The sequence below is a fragment of the Anabrus simplex genome, chromosome 9 (assembly GCF_040414725.1).
Source record: "Anabrus simplex isolate iqAnaSimp1 chromosome 9, ASM4041472v1, whole genome shotgun sequence".
Taxonomy (NCBI): Eukaryota; Metazoa; Arthropoda; class Insecta; order Orthoptera; family Tettigoniidae; genus Anabrus; species Anabrus simplex.
The window spans coordinates 5374561-5396834 of record NC_090273.1 but is presented as its reverse complement, the minus strand read 5'-3'; the positions used below and the strand labels follow the sequence as shown (position 1 = coordinate 5396834).

General features: G+C 39.1%; 1 protein-coding gene across 2 annotated transcripts in view; it reads right to left on the bottom strand.

Moving 5' to 3' along the window:
• Nucleotides 1–22274, bottom strand: part of IntS1 (integrator complex subunit 1) — a 480230-nt gene that overhangs the window by 270593 nt on the left and 187363 nt on the right. For both annotated transcript variants that reach the window (XM_067153509.2, XM_067153510.2), the window contains exon 13: nucleotides 20246–20421. In XM_067153509.2, the coding sequence (XP_067009610.2) occupies nucleotides 20246–20421 (176 nt within the window). The remainder of the gene's footprint in view (nucleotides 1–20245; nucleotides 20422–22274) is intronic.

Genomic DNA, 22274 nt, shown 5'->3' with positions numbered 1-22274 from the left:
TCCGTTTAGTGTGTAAGATGTAGCAGACAGTAGAAGTGCCATCTGATTTTCGGCAGAATGTTGTTATACCTATTCCCAAGTAAGCCGCTGACAAGTGTGAAAACTACAGCACCATTAGTTCAGTATCTCACACCTGCAAAATGTTCACACACATTATTTACAGAAGAATAGAATGATAAGTTGAAACTGAGTTAGGAGAAGATCAGTTTGGCTTCAGAAGAAATGTAGGAATACGTGAAGCAATCCTGGCCTTACGTCTGATCTTAGAGGGCCAACTTAAGGAGGACAAGCCCACGTACATGGCGTTCGTAGATCTAGAAAAAACATCCAATAATGTTGATTGAATCAAGCTATCTAACATTCTCAAGGTGATAGGGATCACATACCGAGAAAGAAGAATTATCTGCAATCTGTATAAAAATCAGTCTGCAATGATAAGAATCGAGGGTTTTGATAAAGAAGCTGCAATCCAGAAAGCAGTGAGGCAAGGCTGCAGTTTATCCCCTATCTTTTTCTATGTTTATACAGAACAGGCAGAAAAGGAGATCAAAGAGGAATTTGGAAAGGGAATCACAATCCGAGGAGATGAAATCAAAACAACTTAGATTTGCTGATGATATTGTTATTTTATCTGAGACTGCAGAAGATCTGGAGAAATTTCTGAGCAGTATGGACAGAGTCTTGGTGAAGGAATACAAGATTAAAATAAATAAGTCCAAAACAAAACTAATGGAGTGCAGTCGAACAAAGTCAGGTGACGCAGGAAGTCTCAAAGGAAGTAGATGAATATTCTTACTTGGGTAGTAAAATAAGTAACGATGGCAGAAGTAAGAAGGGCATGAAATGAAGACTAGCACAGGCAAGGAAGGTCTTTCTTAAGAAATTTGCTCACCTCAAACATTGATGTAGGAATTAGAAAGATGTTTCTGAAGACTTTCGTCTGGAGTATGGAAATGTATGGAAGTGAAATATGGACGATAACTAGCTCAGAAAGAAAAACAATAGGAGCTTTTGAAATGTAGTGTTACAGAAGAATGCTGAAGGTCAGATGGGTAGATCGAATCACGAATGAAGAGATACTGAATTGAATTGGTGAGAAGCGTTGCCTAAATTTGACGAGAAGAAGAGATTGAATGATAGGGCACATCTTAAGACACTCAGGACTTATCCAATCTTTTTTTAGGGAAGCGTAGGAGTTAAGAATGGTAGGGGTAGCCCAAGCAGATTTAGGAAGCAGTAGTTACATAGAAAAGGTTAGCACAGGATAGGGTGGCATGGAAGCTGCATCAAAGAAGTATAAAATAAGGCGTGCATGATAATAGGAAGACTGTACGACTTTTCTAGTCCTTTTCTGTCAAATCCAACTGTACAGAGTAACTAGTATTAAAAAATGATAGACAATGTTCATTAAGATAAGACCAGAAGAAAACACGTTTAAAATAGTCTTGAGGTCTTCTGATACAAAGCATCATTTAAGTGTACTGATTTCTCTTGGAGTTAAATTTTTAATGTAATGTATTGAAAAGTCTGACTACTCCTTCTTTAAATAATTTAAATATGTGGTATCATTCGAGCTGTCAGTGAAGAGATGGCGTGGTATGAAATTAGTAGACTAATAATTTTACGTCCCACTAAATACTTTTACAGTTTTCGAAGGCGCCTAGGTGCTGGAATTTTGTTCCACAGTTCTTTTACACATCCGTAAATCTACTGACATGAGACTGAATATCTGAGCACCTTCAAATACCACCGGAGTGAGCCAAGTTGGGGTCAGAAGGCCAGCACCTCAACTGTCTGAGCCACTCAGCCCTGCCTGATGATATTCTCTGCCAATGGACCAATAACCATAAAGTGTCTTCAAATCTGCCATACATAACCTTCCTCTAATTTGCTCTCTATGATGTCTCTGTACATCAAGCTTTGTTTTTCTATTTCCTCTGCCTATGTTTGTCGTATGTTCCAAGTCTTTTACCTCCTGTATTTGTTTCTTCTTAACCCACACTTCCCACAGCAACAATGAAGATCTCTCAAACTGGCACCTCAACGAATTTGGAAGCCTGCCTCCAGATGAAGGAGGAAAGCACACATGAGCTCTTTGGGGACTGAGAAGAAAAAAGGATGTAGAATACTGGGACTGACAAAGAGAGACGATGTAGAGATTGTCCTTGTCTGGCCTGTGGTCGTGTTTATTCTATAATGTGTTTCAGTTCATATTCATATTATTGGTGCTAGAGTTTGAACTTATCTGTTTGGCAGGTGAAACGTTGCAGTTTTACTGTGAGACGTGATTCCCTGTGATTCTGGAATGATAAACAAGGTAGTCAGAAGTATCATTTTCCACTAAGAGAGATAAGTAGGGAATGATATTCAAATGTCAGTTACATTGTACATATTTAACTGATGTTTAATTGACCTTTCTACGCAAGTTAATCGTGATATTCTCAATATTGAGCCGCATTTGACAGTGTTTCTAACAAAAAATGTCACTACAGTAAAACCTTGTTAATTAAAAGTCGTTGGGACTAAAAAAATCGGACCTCGAATTACGTGATTTCAAACTAACCGCCAATTCGCAATTCAGAAATGCCAACCCTTGCCGTGTTACAAAATATTCTAAGGCCCGTTACTGTATGCAGTAAACCTTAATTCACAGTTTAAACGTTTCAAATGCCAAGAAAAAAAAAACTATTTCCAAAATGTATCCAAAAAGGTGCATTTACAGTATTCAAATAATGCACTTGGATAACTCACTGGTATAACATACCCTCACACAACGAAAGTAAGAAAAAGAAAAAAAGCACGATTCAAAGACGAGGAGAAATCTATGCTGGCTCCATTGTGCACGTGCTTTATTCATTGGATTACTGTACTGTATGCATTTTAGATGCCTTGTACTTACACAAAAAGTACCAGATGCTCTTAAAACATCGTGGCTAATAGAACTTTCCTATGACTCTATCCTTGTACGATTTCCCGCCCTGGCACTTCTCTCGTACATCAGAAATGAAAACACTAGCCGCGTCACAAAGTATTCTAAGACCCATTAATACATGCAATCACCTCGATTCACAGTTTAAACCTTTCAAATGCCATGGAAAAAACTATTTCCGAAATGTATCCAACAAGGTGCGTTTACAATGATCAAATAATGCACTTGGATAAATCACTGATAAACATAACCTCATGCAACGAAAGAAAAAAAGACGAAGATAAATTATGCTGGTTCCCCTGTGCAAATGCATTATTTTTTGGGTTACTATACTGTTTGCATTTTCAGATGCCTTGTACTTGCACGGAAAGTGCCCGACGCCCTTAAAACATTGTGGCTTATTGAACTTCCCTATGACAAGGGGATAAAGTTTCTCGCTTCCATGTGCATTGCAACACAGTACAATGACCGGCTGGCACTTTCTCCTTTAAAACCATAAGACCGTTTGGGCTCGGCATTTAAAGAAAGCAATGCAGTTTCATCGGCAATGATAATATTGTTCGGCGCCTATGAACTGATTATATGAGCCACGCTTTTTCGACAACTGTCGGCATCGCCACCGTTCGCGGATTCTGTTTTATCGCACACTGCCTGTTGCGTGATATTATGGCGTTCCTTAAAACGTTGAATACAAAAGAATTCCGATTTCATTCAACTTCGCAATTATGAAGCACACTGTAGACACAGCGAAGCTACCGAGTTCGATAGCTGCAGTCGCTTAAGTGCGGCCAGTATCCAGTAATCGGGAGATAGTGGGTTCGAGCCCCACTGTCGGCAGCCCTGAAGATGGTTTTCCGTGGTTTCCCATTTTCACACCAGGCAAATGCCGGGGCTGTACCTTCATTAACGCCATGGCCGCTTCCTTCCACTTCCTAGACCTTTCCTATCCCATCGTCGCCATAAGACATATCTGTGTCGGTGCGACTTTAAGAAAAAAAAAAAAAAAAAAGAAAAGGAAAAAAAAAACCACAGTGAAGTGAGTAAGTGCAGAAAGCTACACCTCCACGTTCTGGAACACACGTTCTATCATGACGTGGATAAATTTTGAATTTAAATTACTCTGTGACATACTATTGTTTTCAAATGCAAAGGCAGTTTTGAATTAAAAGTCTGAATTTCGGTAATGGAGCTGACATTGTACTTCGAATTACGAATTATTCGTATTTCGAATTAAACCATTTAAATAACATCCAGTATCTCATGTTTCTGGGATTTTGAAGTAACTGATTTTGAATTATCGAGGTTCTACTGTACTAATACTTCGGGATTTCAAATTTGAAAATATGTACTGTTTGGGATATACGTAGCAATTTTAGCATTTCTGTACAATATAGCCAAGGTTATAGTAATCGCCACGTAAGGCAATACCCCAGAAAGTAAATATCGCCGCCCGATGCTCTTCTTTTCTCTTTTTTGTAATGGCTGATTACTGCTGCCAACCTGCCTGGTTACATATTAAAATCGCCAGACATAACCATAACGAACTAACCTCAATGTAAACACCGATAATGAATGTTTCCCTACCCTAGTAAATGATAAAAGTTAAGATGAAATAAATCAAGATATTCATAATTAAGTCGGTTTCCACGCTCAATGAGGAATTAAGGAAATAAACGCACTTCCTCACGCAAATTAATGTTACATATATCTGTCTTTATTTTGATACACAGTAGGCGTACTATAACCATATTTTTGAAAAGAGCGGCGTGTTAAACGATGCAATTTATTGAATAAGTCTTTGTAGTGTGATTTTCAAAAGTTGCAGGCTGGTTATGTCTTCAAGCTTATCCAGGAAACATATAGAAATGCTAATATGCCAAGCTCCGTGAACGGAAATTAGGTCAGCTTTCAAGCTCACTACAGAATTGAATATTAGTTCTACTATATACTTCTATCGTTTTCATATATGCCGAGGTGCCAGAATTTCGTCCCGCAAGAGTTATTTTATGTACCGGTAGATCTAGACATGAGACTGGCATATTTGAGCACTTTCAGATACCCCCAGACTCGAACCCACCAACCTGAGCTAGTCAAACATTCTCTCCTTCACTCGCTTAAATTAATTTTAAACATTTCCTGCCTTTATTCTGATGTACACATTACTAAAACTGTATTTTTAAAGGCATGGGGAGGAGGGAGGGGAAAGGCAGAAAGAATCTAGATTGTATAATACATTGCAATTTCTATAAGTTCAAGGACTTACCGCATAGGACATATCTGTCCTTCCTTTTAATAATAATGCTGATAGTTTTACATCCCTCTAAGTACTTTTACGTTTTTCGGAGGTGCCAAGGTGGCAGAATTTTGACCTGCAGGAGTTCTTTTACGTGCCAGTAAATCTATGGACATGAGACTGATGTATTTGAGTACCTTCAAACACCACCGGACCGAGCCAGGATCAAACCTGCCAAGTTGAGGTCAGAAGGCCAGTGCCTCAGCTGTCCGAGGCACTCAGCCCGGTGTCCTTCCTTTTGCTTGGATGCTGTCTTCTTTCTTCAATAAGCAATAGGGGATGGGGGCATTTTAAACATATTTTCAGCTTGCAACTTGGTGTATCTTAAGCTTACAACATTAAGGAAACCCAGGAAAGGTACAGGGACGCTAATGAGTCAAATAACATCACCAGATTTTTACATATATATTGGCTTAAATCACATGAAAACAGGTTGTAAGGCAAGAATGGGATAGGAAAGAGGGCTAGGACTTAAAATGAAAATAAGCGGTTGTTGCCTTAATAAAGGTACAATCACAGCATTAGCCCGAAATGAAAATTAGGGAACCACAGGAAGAAAAAAAAAACAACACAAGTAGCCTACGCAGTGGCCTCCATGATATGCACTAGCCAGCATCTTGGTAGGTGTGCTACGTACCAATTGATGAGCCCACCTAGCACACGGGGGCGAAATGCCGGCAACCAGGAATGAATTAACTGGAAAATGTATAATGTCCAATAACGAACCATTTAAATTGGCATTATAACTTCAGACCTGCCGACTGTGGGGCTTGAATCCACCATCTCCTGAAAGCAAGCTCACAGCAATGTCATCGAACTGCACAGCCAGTTCACTCAGTTTCTTATGACGCGTAATAGGCCTACCACATGAGCTTGCTCTCTTACACAGTTTCAACTTCTACCACAAGGCGACCCACTTACCTGTATATGGATCTTCAGTTCTTCAATTATACATATATATAAGAACATTATGTATCTTAGTAAAATCTGATGATGATGATGATGATGATGCTTGTTGTTTAAAGGGGCCTAACATCTAGGTCAACAGCCCCTAATGGTACAAAATGAGATGCATTATAATGACAATTTAAAAGTTCAAAATCATCCACTGACCAGAATAAAAAAAACAAGATGATTAAGAATGGATGGATATGAATTTAAAACAATCAGTGGATCCAGTTCAGAAGCTATCATAAACAATAGTACTACTGACCAAGGAACTGCCTCTAAAGCACAATCCTGAATCGAGGATGCGTGTTGTCTAAAGGAGTCCAAAATTCAGGTCAACAGCCCCTCATAATGGTACTTACCGCTAATAAAGTAGAACCATGGTATTTGTCATGGTGCGGTACTAATCAGAAATAGTGTAGACTCACGGTGTTTAACACATTATGGTACTACTCACAAGTATTCTACTTTGTACAGGTAACAAAGAACTATGGTGTTTCTCACATAATGGCGCCACTCATAGGCAACGCAAACCCATGGTGTTCCTCACCTAAGTGAACTAATCACGGGTGCCAGTATTTCCATGGTGTTCCTCCCATGGTGCCGCTGATATAGTGGCACTAATCACAGGCAACGCCCAGACACGCGGTGTTTCTCACAACGGTACTAATCACGGGTACTGGAAAACCCATACTCTCACCTTATGTTGCTACTAATCACAAACCTATTGTGTACCTAACATAGTGGTACTACTCGCAAGTAAAGGCGACCCATGGTGTTCTCCATGTGATGGTACTAATCACAAGTAGTTTCATGGTTCTAATACAATCATCCCTTCGTCACCCCTTTTAGTCACCTCTTACAACTGGCAGGGGATACCGTGGGTATATTCTTCGCCTGCGTCCCTCATCCATGGGGGTGTGTAACAAATCTATTTGGGAAGAAATACTTTTATACTGTATCTACATCATAAAGATGTCATGTTGCCATAACAATATGCAATGAAATAAGCATAATTTACTATATTTAATGTTAGTTTATTTACATTTTAAGGGATATGTAGTATTAATAACAACAAAAGTATACAGTAAAAAATAAATATATGGTAATTTACACATCACGAGCCATTCCATGGTCACTGAATTACAAAACAGAGGGTATGAATAAACAAACAATAATAAACACGAGTACTAGTATTTAAAAAGCAAAGTCATCTCCGTCCTCCCGATGGTATCACCACCTTGACAAAGGCAAAATACATTTTGCCGGGTGTTTTGGAGGCTTGCGTGTTCAAATGATCCTTAGAGCTACGCCGGCGGGAGCATATGCTCCTAGTAGGGCCACACAAGCCGGACAGGTCTAAGGTGATGATCCAGGCTAAGAGTGATACCCTGGTCCTCCAGGTTGGGGGTTGGTGCGTGGGGCTAACAACTTCACCACCACAAAACTACATATTGTTCAGAAACCAAATAGAGATAACCGGACGGTCCTAAACTTACGATGACTAAAGCGTGCTAAATGACAACGATATGGATATATCGGAACATGGAATGTGAGAAGTATCTTTCAGGCTGGGGCTAGTAGAAAATTGGAGGAGGAATTACTTAAATATAACATAGATGTTATACAAAATATAAGATGGAAGACAATCGAGGTGGCAGATCTACAGCACTACATTTTGTTCAATAGCGGGGAGGAAGAAAATAGAATAGGAACAGGGTTTATGGTCAAGAAATCGATCAGTCATAATACGACTGAATATGAATCAATAAGCCTCAGACTATGACGGTTAAGATTGAAAAGGAGATCTGCCAACATATCACTAATTAGTGTCCATGCACCAACAGAGGATGCCGAAGGGGAAGAGAAAGAACAGTTCAATGAAAAAATGGAGCAAGCATATGACAAGTTGCCCAAGTATGATGTTAAGTTGTCCTAGGGGATTACAATGCCAAAGTAGGCAAAGAGAAAGAAAACCACACAGTGGCAGGATATCACAGTAAACACCAAGAATCCAATGAGAACGGATGGAATTTGACTGATTTTGCCTTTAGCAAGGAGCTGGTGATTAAGAGCACATGTTTTCCCCATAAAGAGACTTGGATATCACCAGATGGTCTGACAAAGAACCAGATAGACCCTGTGCTGATAGATGCATGACATGCCTCCAATATTATGGATGTGAGAAGCACGCATGGTGCAGACAGTGATTCAGATCACATACTAGTGAGGATCAAGTTCCAAGAAAGACAGGCAATTAAACCCAGGGACAGAGCTGAGCAGAGCAAGGTCTATAATGTAGAGCTGTTAAGGGATGAGAAGGAGGAAGAGTATAGAGACCAGATGCAAAGAAAACTACAGATGGGCAGAAACGGGAATGTGGACATCAATTAAAATGTGGGAAGAAACCAAGCTAGCAATAAATACAACAGCACAGGAAGTACTTGGAGAGAGAAGGAAACAGAATAGAAATAAATGGTATGACGAAGAAGTGGGTAAGGTTCTTAGAAGAGACAAATCTGGACCGACAAAGAAAGCTACTCAAAATTATATGGCAGTTTTTAAAGAGAAACTGTGAATAGCAAAGACATTGACAAGGAACAAGAAAATAATAGAAGGGAGAGATTGGATGAAGTGCAAAAGAATTTTTAAAACAAACAAGGTACAAAATTCTTCCATGGGGTTCGACAAGTAAAGAAGGGATATCAACCTAGAGTGAATATGCTTAAGGATGAGATAGATAGACTGATTGTTGGGGGAAGAGAGGAACGATGAGAATGAAGATGAGGATGAAGACGATGTGGGATCACCATTGGTTGAAGAAATAAGTGAAATTATAGAACAATTGAAGTACAGTACAGCCCCAGGGAATGATCTCATAACTGCAGAAATGGTAAAACTGGAGAAGTGTTGGTGAGGAGAATATATGAGATAATTAAAAAGGTATGTGAAACAGGTAAAATGCCAGAGGACTGGACACTAGCAAATATATGTATGCCCTATACATAAGAAGGGGTCATGCATGCAATGCAAGAATTATCGAGGTATATCCTTACTGAGTACAGTGTACAAAATCCTCTCTACAGCCATAACAAAGAGAGTTAGTAGTAGAGCAGAAAGAATTATAGGGGAGTACCAAGCTGGTTTCAGACCTGGTCTCAGAGCTGGAATTCCTCAAGTCAGTATTATCGGACCTTTATGTTTTCTTATATATATAAATAATATGAGTAACGGAGTGGAATCGGAGGTAAGGCTTTTTGTGGATGATGTTATTCTCTATAGAGTAATAAATAAGTTACAAGATTGTGATCAACTGCAACGTGACCTCGAAAATGTTGTGAGATGGACAGCAGGCAATGGTATGTTGATAAACGGAGTTTCACAAATAGAAAAAGTCCTCTCAGTTTTAATTACTGCGTTGATGGGGGTGAAAGTTCCTTTTGGGGATCATTGCAAGTATCTAGGTGTTAATATAAGGAAAGATCTTCATTGAGGTAATCACATAAATGGGATTGTAAATAAAGGGTACAGATCTCTGCATATGGTTATGAGGGTGTTTAGGGGTTGTAGTAAGGATGTGAAGGAGAGGGCGTATAAGTCTCTGGTAAGACCCCAACTAGAGTATGGTTCCAGTGTACGGGACCCTCACCAGGATTACCTGATTCAAGAACTGGAAAAAATCCAAAGAAAAGCAGCTCGATTTGTTCTGGGTGATTTCCGACAAAAGAGTAGCGTTACAAAAATGTTGCAAAGTTTGGGTTGGGAAGAACTGAGAGAAAGAAGAAGAGCTGCTCGACTAAGTGGTATGTCTCAAATATTATTACAATATTTATAAGTCCACCTGTTCAATACAATACAATATAATCCACTATTTCATATGGTTAAAATTTATACATAATACATAAAAGTCAATGGTACATGTTTCACCCTCCTTTACGGGCATCATCAGCCTATATCAATCTTAAAAATAATACATACGGAGTCTTTCTAATCTTATAAATTATAGGGTAAAATGTTGAACAATGATTTCGTAAAATATTATACAATAACATCTAAAACAACAATATTGTGCACCAAAGCGTGTTAAAAAAAAAACAAAAAAACAGTAAATTAACAGTTTTTGAAGATTAAAACATGGTTAAAAATGAATATTTGAGAGTTTAAAACTAAAATGGCTCCATTGTTCAACATTTTACCCTATAATTTATAAGATTAGAAAGACTCCATATGTATTATTTTTAAGATTGATATAGGCTGTTGATGCCCGTAAAGGAGGGTGAAACATGTACCATTGACTTTTATGTATTATGTATAAATTTTAACCATATGAAATAGTGGATAATATTGTATTGTATTGAACAGGTGGACTTATAAATAGTGTATTAATATCTGAGACATACGTCAACTTCAATACGGAACCAAAATGAGAATAGTTACTTGTAAGTGGTATGTTCCGAGCTGTCAGCGGAGAGATGGCGTGGAATGACATTAGTAGACGAATAAGTTTGAGTGGCGTTTATAAAAGTAGGAAAGATCACAATATGAAGATAAAGTTGGAATTCAAGAGGACAAACTGGGGCAAATATTCATTTATAGGAAGGGGAGTTCGGGATTGGAATAACTTACCAAGGGAGACGTTCAATAAATTTCCAATTTCTTTGAAATCATTTAGGAAAAGGCTAGGAAAACAACAGATAGGGAATCTGCCACCTGGGCGACTGCCCTAAATGCAGATCAGTATTGATTGATTGATTGATTGAGATCGACGACGGATCATATTTTCACCACGAGAATGACTCTGGTAAAGACATACAAATACAACGTTCGACTAGGACATCTTTTTATATATTTTAAACAAGCCTAGACAAAGTAAAGAGATCAACATTATTGGAAACAATGAAGTATTTTAAATTCCCACAGAAGTCAATAAAATTGACTGAGATGACCCTGGAGAACAGCAGAAGTCAGGTAAAAGTACAGGGAAGTCTGTCAAGATCTTTCAGAACCGATGAAGGCCTAAGGCAAGGAGATCCCTTATCACCAGTGTTATTTAATATAGTACTGGAGAAAGCTGCAAGATCAATAATTACTAATCCAGGTGGTAATATTTACAATACACTGATCCAAGTTTTGGCTTATGCAGATGGTGTGGTGATAACTGCTAGGAGTAACGAGGCACTTACACTGTCTTAAGGGAGCTGAAAGATGCGGCTGGATCTTTGGGTTTAGAGATAAGTGAGGCTAAATTTAAATAGCCTATATGGTAACGAAGAGAAGTGGAAGGAACACCGAAAAACTCCAAGTGGATGATTACACCTTTGAAGCAGTATATCTAGGCTCAGTAATAACATCAGAAATAAAGTTGAGACAGATATTGTAAATCGTATTAAGGCTGCCAACAGATCCTACAGAGCACTGTACCCTCTTCTGAGAAGTAAAAATTTTAAAACTTACTCTTTACAAAACAATAATTAAACCATACTTATGTATGGGATTGAGGCATGAGTATTGACTGAGACCACAGAGAGGAGATTAAATGTGTGGGAAAGGAAAGTACTGAGGAAGATATTTGGATTGGTGAAGGAGGGAGATTTATGGAAAATCAGAAGAAATGAAAAATAAGATTATTGTGTAAGGAGCTGGACTTGGTGACCTCAGTCAAAATGAGAATAAATTGGATGGCTGGGGCATGTGCAACGGATGGAGGAGGGAAGACTTCCATGGAAGGCACTGACAGGGCACCCTGGGGGCAGAAGGAGAGATCGGCCCCGGATGAGATGGCTGGAGGATGTGGAGACTGATCTGAGGACCGTTGGAGTCAGGGGGTGGCGTAGGCATGCTGAAGATCGGGACGACTGGAGAGCTGTGGTCAAGGAGGCCAAGGTCTTTAAAGGACCGTAGAGCCATGGAGTAAGTAAAGTCATATCCGTACAAACCATGAAGGCCATTGGAAGGGTGAAAGGTAAAGGCTTCTGCTATCCATAACTTTGGCACTTGGTGGGGTAGAGTGGTTAGTTCAATATTCCGATTGAGCACTGGAACTTGCTCACTGACTTGAAGCTTGCAGACCCCAAGTTCTTCCAGCCAGGTGACACCGAGTTTTTAATAGGTACAGAACATTTCTTTTCATTATTGAAACTTGGTTGCAGAACTCAATCACCAGACTATAATATTCTTAAAGACACTGAACGAGGATGGATTATTGCTGGACACCACCACCAGAGGGAAGAAAAATGTCTTACTCTAATCACATGTTTCTTGAAGTCACAGGAGGTGTTAGACACCCAGCTACAGCAGTTCTGGGAAATAGAAGAGCTTACATCCCTAGTCATGACAAGAGAAGAGAGCCACAGAGAGGCACTTTACAGAGAATACCACTAGGGATTCTACAGGTAGATTTATAGTTCGCTTACCCCTCAAGCAGAAACCTGAGGTTCTGGGAAACTCCTTCAATCATGCCATGTCAAGACTAACTAAATTAGAACTGCGTTTCAGTAGGCAGCCCTCACTTAAGCACGAGTACTAACTTTCTTCATGAGTAAGAGGCCATGGGGCAAATGGTTAAGGTCAGGGAATGAAGGTGGAAGCTATTATCTACACCATCATCCAGTTTTTAAGCTTAGTAGCTCACCTACAAAAACAAGGGTTGTATTTCTTACATCTGCTAAAATATCTAACAATACAGTAGATGTCCGCTATAGCGAGTACGGCATATAACGAGAACTCCGTTATAGCGACGACATTTTTCTGTCCCTTCAAAATTCCTATCTTAAACTGTGCATCGTCCTTCGGTTACAGCGAGAACCCTATCACTGGCGCATCCGTTATTACGAGCGATTAAGCCCGCGCGATTTTTTCCGTTCCGATATTTATGCACCCCAGCGATGATATTGCATGCGATCGATTACCCTCGGCATCGTTTCCTCGCTATGTGCACTAGCGATTTCTCTCGTCGACATTCAAAGGCGATGTCGGAGTCGATTAGTAATATCAGTCGACAGTTGTTCCGTAAAGAAAATTCGAAATGAAAGAGAACATACTTTCGTAATAAATGCGTAAATAACGTGTCCGATAACGGTCGTTAAATATAAGGCTGACTAAACCGCCGCTTAATTTTGAGGCTAAATACTGCAATTAAGTAAGAATGGGATACACCTTGAGATATGGCAGAGTGCTTAATTCATTTCAGAGGTTAGTTTATATTTTGTCGCGTCTGGTTAAATTACGGAAAAGCTATTATGAAAATTTATAGCGAGAAAGGTATAATTTCCCTACTGGCGCTTGAAGTGTGTTTTCATCATACGTATAGTACGGTTAAGTTAGGATACGTGACGCTGTTTGAACAAGAAAACTGAAACGTTTGCAACAAAATGCTATCGATCATCATCGGTACGGTACAGTTTTCTCACTTTGTGCATTTGCGAGCTCTCTCCTTGACATTCAAAGGCGATGTTGGAGTTTATTAGTAATACCCATTGACTGCTGTTCTCTAAAGAAAATTTGAAATGAAAGAGGAAAACACGTTTTCGTAATAAATGCGTAAATAATGTGGCCGATAGCAGTTGTTAACTCGTTAAAAATAAAGACTGAAGTAAACGATATCTTAATTTTAATGTTATATACGGAAATTAAATAATAATGTGATACACCTCAAGATATGGCAGAGTACATCACTGATTTCAGAGGATATTTCATATCTTCTCGCGTCTAGTTATGGCTATTTACATGTACATTTTTCGCGAGGAGGTTATTTCTCTACATGCGTTTCAAATGTTTTCATGATAGACTACATATACGGTTAGGTTAGGTGCCGCTGTTTGAAGAAGAAAGCTGAGGTGTTTGCCACAGAAGTCTCTGGAATGATACCGTATTTCTCCGAATCCGAGACTTTTTTTCTCAGAATCTCATGCGAAAACTCAAGGGTTGTTGCATTCGCGGCCTAACAGTAAGTTAATGGATACCCCTGGCAATTACCACGACAACCACGCTGCTTCTTTTCACACACGCACAGAACTCGTTGACAATAAACGACCACCTCTTTACTACACATCGCTAGCCGCGACAACCGGTTGTGCAGAGCCTGTGTGTTTCTCAAATCTGCAGAATGGCATCAAAGCGTGCGACCCTTCGAATTCTTAGAAAAGCCATGTCTACTCAGTGGCAGAGTCATAACGCGTCTATTGTACTTGACGCTTAGTAAAATTAAGGTTCAGGAATATTTTCGTGATGGATAGTCGTATTGTAAAGATACGTGGAAAAGGTATTGCCGGCAAATTTTCAACGGGTTCTAGTTGATATTATGATGCCAATTACAAGTTAATGTTTATTAAACACACGATAATGTAGAATAATTGTGCAGCCGCAAGTAAATACGGCATAGGCCGAACTAAAGCCAATATTTGGCGTTAGCGTGAAGACAAAGAGCTAAAAAAATGCGTACTGTACCGGTACAAAAAATACATTCAGTGGTCCGCAACAAGGACGCTTTAAAGAAGTCGAAGATGAAATTGTGAAGTATGTGCACGAAAAACGCAAGGGCGGAATGACCACGCCGTGGCGCAATAAACTCGTTTGTTGACCTTCAACGTTCGCAATTAGGCCAATACATTGCTAGCCGCTGAATTTGGCCGAACCCGACAAGCGAGACGTGCGTGTAGTGGCAGCCGGTTATATCTGACGCCGCGTAAAAGTAACAGTTTTATAGACAGCAAGAATAATTTCCTGATGGATCGCTGTATTGTAGAGACGCATGGAATAGGTATTGCCGGAAAATTTTCAACGAGTTCTCTTCGGTATTATGATGCCAATGTTGAATTAATGGTCCTTAAACCCGCAGAAATAAATAATTGTGCAGCCGCCAAAAATAAAGAAATACGGCGAGACGAAATTCAATGTTCGGCGTCTAAAGGCAGTCAAAAAATGCGTAGGCCTACTGTAAGACAAGGCATTCATATGATTTTACAAACTTCTTTCTGAGCCTGATTTAAATTTTTTGAAGGAAAAAGTGGGGTTCATCTTGGATTCGGAGATATACGGTACTATATTTTTTTCAGAATGAAATTAAACATACACTTTAAAGTAGTATCGGATTACGAAAAATAACAAACAAGTAAGCCGTAGTGTGGATATCATCTACGGAAACGCAAGTTTTGAACAAACTGATTGCCGTTTCATACCGATTTTAAAGTGCATGAAGGGTTTTCCGACTTTTATTACAAAAATCGGATATAACAACAATCCGTTATAGCGAGTAAATTTTTCGCTGTTATGAATTCTTGCTATAACGGACTTCTACTGTATTTCATTGAATGTTATAGTAATGGTTGGAACGACAATACAAGAGGATCTTTACTCTGTTATTCTAAGATTTACAATGCATACCTTTGCCTTCACTGCAGATATTACTTGAAATGTTCGGCAAGTCATGGTTCATGCAGATGATAGGAACATTCAGCAGATTATAGGGAGGGAATCAAATTAAATTTATTCCTTTCAGAATAGCATTAAATCATGATAAACACACATGGTAAATCTTTCTTTCACCATGCAGTTAGGTGGCACACAGGCTGACCAGGCTGATGCTAGAATAACGATGATACTCCCAACATCAGCTTGGAAAACTTTGAAGAAATGTTCCCCCTCGAAATTAGACCAATCTAATAGGAACCACAGCCTTCAGCAAAAGTGCTGAACATATTTTTTATGGCTTGTTTTCAGGTAATTGATTGATAATTGTATTGTATTTTAACAAACACTAACCTATACTTCATGTGTTACTACATACAATATTAAGATTTTTCAACTATAGTCCATTAACGACAGATCTCAATTTAACACCACAGTGTATTTTTATACATGTAAAATGTGTTATGGATGCTGTATATTTTTATAATGGTGTTTTTTGACTAGACTCTATTGGTTTAGAGGAGGTGACTAATATTAAAGAAGCATTAAAATTTACATATGATAACAATGACATTTACAGTAAGATACAAAAGTTGAAAACTAGAAAAGCAGCTGGAATTGATAAGGTTTTGGGAGATATACTAAAGACAAGGGGTTGGGGTATAGTACCATATCTGAAGTACTTATTTGATCATTGTTTGCATGAAGGAGCTATACCAAATGAATGGAGAGTTGTTATAATAGCCCCTGTGTATAAAGGTAAGAGTGATGGACATAAAGTCGAAAATTACAGGCCAGTCAGTTTGACATGTGTTGCATGTAAGCTTTGGGAAGGCATTCTTTTTGATTATATTAGACATGTATGCGAAATTAATAACTGGTTCGATAGAAGGCAGTTCGGGTGTAGGAAAGATTATTACACTGAAGCTCAACTTGTAGGATTCCAGCAAGATATAGCAGATATCTTGGATTCAGGAGGTCAAATGGACTGTATTGCGATTGACCTGCCTAAAGCATTTGATAGGGTGGATCATGGGAGACTACTGGCAAAAATGAGTGCAATTGGACTACAGATAGGGAATCTGCCACCTGGGCGACTGCCCTAAATGCAGATTTGATTCGAGAAAAGCACTGAGGTTGGTAAGGAACGAGTTAGTTACGCGGTATTGATGGTGTAGTTGTAAATTTATCTATCGAGCGATCCAAGCACCACCATTCTAGATGCACCGAGCTCGATAGCTGCAGTTGCTTAAGTGCGGCCAGTATCCACTATATGCTAGATAGTGGGTTCGAACCCCAATGTCGGCAGCCCTGAAAGTGGCTTTCCGTGGTTTCCCATTTTCATACCAGGAACATGCTGGGGCTGTACCTTAATTAAGGCACGGCCACCTCCTTCCCACTCCTAGCCCTTTCCTGTCACATCATACCATAAAACCTATTTGTGTTGGTGTGACGTAAAGCAACTTGTACAAAAAAAACTAGACGCATGCATAATAATGTGATAAATTTTGATTAGAGCACACAGACAGGACCAGATACCTAGAATATTCAGTGTGTCTCAAAGTTTAAATATATCTTGTTCTCCTTCCCTACAATTTTCAAATGTAACGCTGTTATATCCGAAAGGACAGGGCAATTAGAAATGTATTATTTCCCAGCAAAGTTGGAAAACCCTTAATCTCATGGAATAGCTCTTACAGCGGTAAAGCTAACTCCTCAGCTTTCTTCTTCTTCCTCTTCTGATTTATAGCATGGCCTTCATTGTGCAGAATCTCATCAACAATATACCTGGTTAAAAAAAAAAAAAAAGAGAGATATATTTTTATGCATACATGAAAGTAAACAACATTAGCCTACCTCAAGTTATGTTTAGATGCTACTGTACCTATTTAAGTGATTGATTCATATGACACATCTTTTGCAGCTCATCTTTTGTCGAGTTTTGTGGTGGAGCCACCCCAATTCTGCCTCACCATGACTATAAATTAAAGGAAAAATAAAAATAAAATTCTGTAACAACATTAAATATAATTCAGTAGTAGAAAATATTCAGTCTATTATAATTACCACTTATTCATCCTTCCTCCATTTCATTGTTGGTTGATGCTCCACAAGCTTACAATGGTACGCTACATTATCCATCACAATACACAGGGTCCTATATTTCTTAATCCTATGATTGTGTTTCCACCCACATCTGAGATTTCTCACTGTTCATAGCACCATGATAATCTTGACTTCTCTTCAAATCTGTGGCAGATATCAAATCAGCACCTGTAAGAATTTTGAGTTTTAGCATGAAGTTATTTCATCTTTTCGCTAAAAATATGAAACCACCTTCTACAGGGATATTAACAGACAAAAATTGTTATTTTTGTTGAATGATGTCTGATTTTAAGTGAAAGCAATTACAATGCAACAGTCACCTGATGATGAAGTCTCTATGCTAAAATTTATCATGTATTAGTATATCTAGTATATTGATAGTGGTTTAACATCAATATGGTATATCTAGACTAGAAGTCCATAATCACTTGTATTAATGATATTACTCTAAACACTAATGTTTAATACTTTAGAAGAAATGTAACTGCTACGAATACCAAACCTATATCAAGTACTAGGAGATAGGAAGCTTAGAAGGTGTGCAATAGTCAGTTATGCACTGATTCAGGAGGAGATTGTCAATACAGAATGACCCTAATAAATAGGCCTATAGTACAAGTAATTTGCTGATACCAATATCCAGTAATATTACATGAACACACACTGGAGAAGTTATAATTGAAGTGCATCTCTAAAGTTAATCGTTGGCATAAAGTGAATAACTACAGGTCTTTTTCATAACCAACAGACCCCTTAACAGTGGTGAAGTCAAATTCAAGAACCACTGATAGAACGCAGTGAAACAACAGATGGGGAATCTGCCACTGCCCTAAATGCAGATTGAAGCTGTAAGTTAAAATGCCACTTCCTACATCAAGCCAGTCGATTTGAATCAATCAATCAATCAATCAATCAATCAATCAATCAATCAATCAATCAATCAATCAATCAATCAATCAATCAATCAATCAATCATCACTGATCTGCATTTAGGACAGTCGCCCAGATGGCAGATATTACCTAGTAAACAGATTAGAAATCTGAAATGAAACCACGTTGTAATAATACACATGAGCAAATATATTACATACACATGCCGTAAGTCAATAAGAATACATGAAGGCTGTGTCTGTAAACCGTACCGACGTCGAGACAAGACATGTTTAGGTTAGGTTAGGTTCATAACGAAATATTTTCCATTTCAACTGATTCTCACTGTCAGAATCTTATCATAGAAACAAAATTTAAATTTAAATGAACACTTACCCCCAATTAATTGTGAAACACTTGTCATAAGGTCCACATCACTACGAGTGATAACTCGTCGTCTTCCTTTTTCAATATCTCGTAGCAATCTCTGAATTGATTTTTGTAAAGGACGTAACGTTGCTTTCCTTTTCAGAAGAGTTCTTGCAGATTTTTCTTCCTTCTTAAACATTCCCATTCAAATTCTGTACATAAGTATGGGACGAAATGGAAACGTAATTAATAAAATGATGTGTTCATCATTTCACACAAACTATGTTATTAAATGCATTATCCGAACATGCCACAATTCTCCTTACCTGGTATTAGCCAAATAGATTTACAATCCCACAGAAAAAGAAAATGTGCTTTAAATATTCTCGCAAATGTATTGCTACTGATTTTAACAGTAATACAGTGTTAATACGTAATTCACGCTAGAACTGCGACTGAACGTTGCCAACGTGCCAGAGTAACGGTAAATGTAAGACACTGTATCGGCAAGTAGGGTCCCTAAACTGTATGGTTACCGACACTGGAAAAGACCCAACAGCAAGAAAAGTAACTATAAATCAATACCTTAATATTACAGGGGAGAAAGGGTAAGGTTGCACCCTTAGGGTACGTCCTTACACAGAGACTACTATACTTAGGGTTGTATGGCAATAAAGTTCTTAATTAGTATTTAAATTTAACATTTTGTTAGTTCAAGTATTTAGGATATGTATTCTCCCAGGATGGTAGCACAGTAAGTGAAATTGAATGAAGGTGCAGCAAAAAAAGCACTGAGCTCACAGCTGCGATCAATGGTATTAGGCTACAGTACATAAGAAAGAAGCAAGTTCTTGAACAAAACTATCTTTACATCTCTCTTTTTCGGACCCACTTTGCTGTTCAGGACTTAAAAGCTGATATACACAGGTGGAAACAACGGCAGGAGGGTACTCTAAATGAGGAGGTAAAGGCTGTTAGGAATAAGCTCCAGGTATGAAGTGGCAAGTATAAACCAGCTTCAGTGGAGAAGTTTACCTAGGAGAATAATAGACACTGCTATGGAGGGTAAAAGAACTACAAGAAGACTAAGGCCACAAAGGATAGACTCAGTTTATAATTATTTAATGATAAGAAGCTACAGTGCTAGCTACAAGTAGAGGTTTGGAGACAAACACTGAAAGGCATAACAGTCTATAATGAAAAGCTATGTATGTCATTTACACAAGAAATAAGACAAAATGATGAATTTGCTTCAAGAGGAGTATCCAAGCCACATGATCTATGTCATATTACCCCACACCAACTGTGAAGCTGTGAGTACTCACCCTGCAGGAAGGTTTATGTTATCAGGATGGTGGTAGGCACTCAGATTGAAGACCAGGTCAATGATCTCCAACTTGTCCATTTGTAATAACGGAAACCCCTCAGAGGGCAACGCTGCAGCTCGCTTCAGCAGCTGGTCAGCCAGCTCCAAAGTGTCCGGTGGGGCCAGTGGATGTTCCTAGAGAACAATCAAGTCATATATAGGTGGAAGGAACAAGAAAGGTGGTGGTGATTTTTGTTTCAAGAGGAAGTACAACGGGGTAATTATCTTCTCTGAACAAATTAAGAGGAAAATAAATTTAAAATAAAACAAAATTATTTATTCAACAAAGGAATTTCAAAACGAAGTAAAAAATTTGAGGGTAATCGCAAAAATAAGGTCTCCTATTTTTTTATAAATACAGAACTCTGTTCGTGTGGCTGTTGGTCACAATATTGTGAAGAGTGTTTCCCGCGCTCGCATATAAACATGCACACGCCGCGCTGAGGCACTCGGTCTTGGCTTGGTAGCCGTTCAGAATGGAGCTCCCGTTGGATGTTACCACCAAGCGCGAAGTGTGCGCAGTTGTTCGGTTTTTGAATGCAAAAGGCACTGAACCGATTGAAATTCATCACCAATTGACGGAAGTGTATGGTGAATGGAAAATTCTGAATTCCCATGGAGGGAATTAGATATTTTTCACCAATAGAGCATGTCTAAAATATATCAGATGGAAGGCATTTCAGGCGTTTGCTCTATTAACCAGTGTTTCGTCTTAGGTCTGACACTAGGCACATCAGAGTGGGATGTGTCAGACCCTACCCACTGACGCTGGGGTGTATGCAGCTGAATTTATCAAAAGCCCTTATAAGAGGCACAGTCTGATAACTGCATACGGGAGATAAATCTCCACAATGGAATTATTGCCCGCCTAGCAATTCCCTAGCCTCTTATACGATGAAACGCTGATTAATAGAGCAAACGCCTGAAAAGCCTTCCATCTGATATGTTTTTGACAGTGTATGGTGAGTCGTGCATGGATGTCAAAAATGTTCGTAAGTGGTGTAGAGAGTTTGCAGCCAGTCAGACTGAAATTCACGACAAACGAACAAAGGAGCGGGAGACCGTCAATTTCCGTCGAGACAGTCGTGAAGGTTGAGCAAATCGTGCGTGAAAATCGGCGGATCACCCTGGATGATCTCTGCCCTTTGGTTCCTGAGGTTTCCCGAAGTACCGCTCACAACTTCCTGAACAGCATGGCGGCGAGCTGGTATGACATGGGCATACAAAAACTGTCACAGTGTTTACAAAACGCATCGACCGACATGATGATTATGTAGAAAAATAGCTAAATGTTTAAGCTGTAAAATGATGTAAACCATTGGAGAAATAAACAGATCTATGTATTTATAAAAAAATTGGAGACCTTATTTTTGGGATTACCTTCGTAAAACAAAACAAGTATTATATTAAGCTAAAATGTTCACTAACGAAAAAAAGGGAACATGAGTTCCCTGAGTAACATGACACTTGCAATTTACATACCCTTGATTAACCCACTGTCGCACATAAAGCGAATGACGAGAGCAGCATCATTGGATAGTATGCATTTGGGCGTTTCCTGCAGGCTGAGGCTCCGTCTTAGGCCAGAGAGATCGGCGCACTCTGTGAGGATGTGGGCCACAGTGAAGTCGGCACCACAAGAACACACCGGGTGGTGTCTTGACTCGTTAGAAGAAAAGAGTGCGTAGATCGTCCACGACCTATCCTCAGCCTACACAATACTATGGCCTCTGTGAAGGCTGGAAAGAGGACTGCCGCACACTATTTTTCTTAATTGCTCTCAGCTTGTTGGAATTTCAGAAAGCTAGCCACTCTGATTCCCAGGACGCAAAGATAGTTTGACGTAGCTGAGACGAATATCTTTAGCAGGTACATTCATAGGTCTTGGAGGTAAAAGTACCCCTTCCTTTGCAGCTTTACCCGCAAGTTCATTTTCTGCAATCTCAACGTGGTTTGGAAGCCACGCGAAAGTGATTCTGGTGCCAACG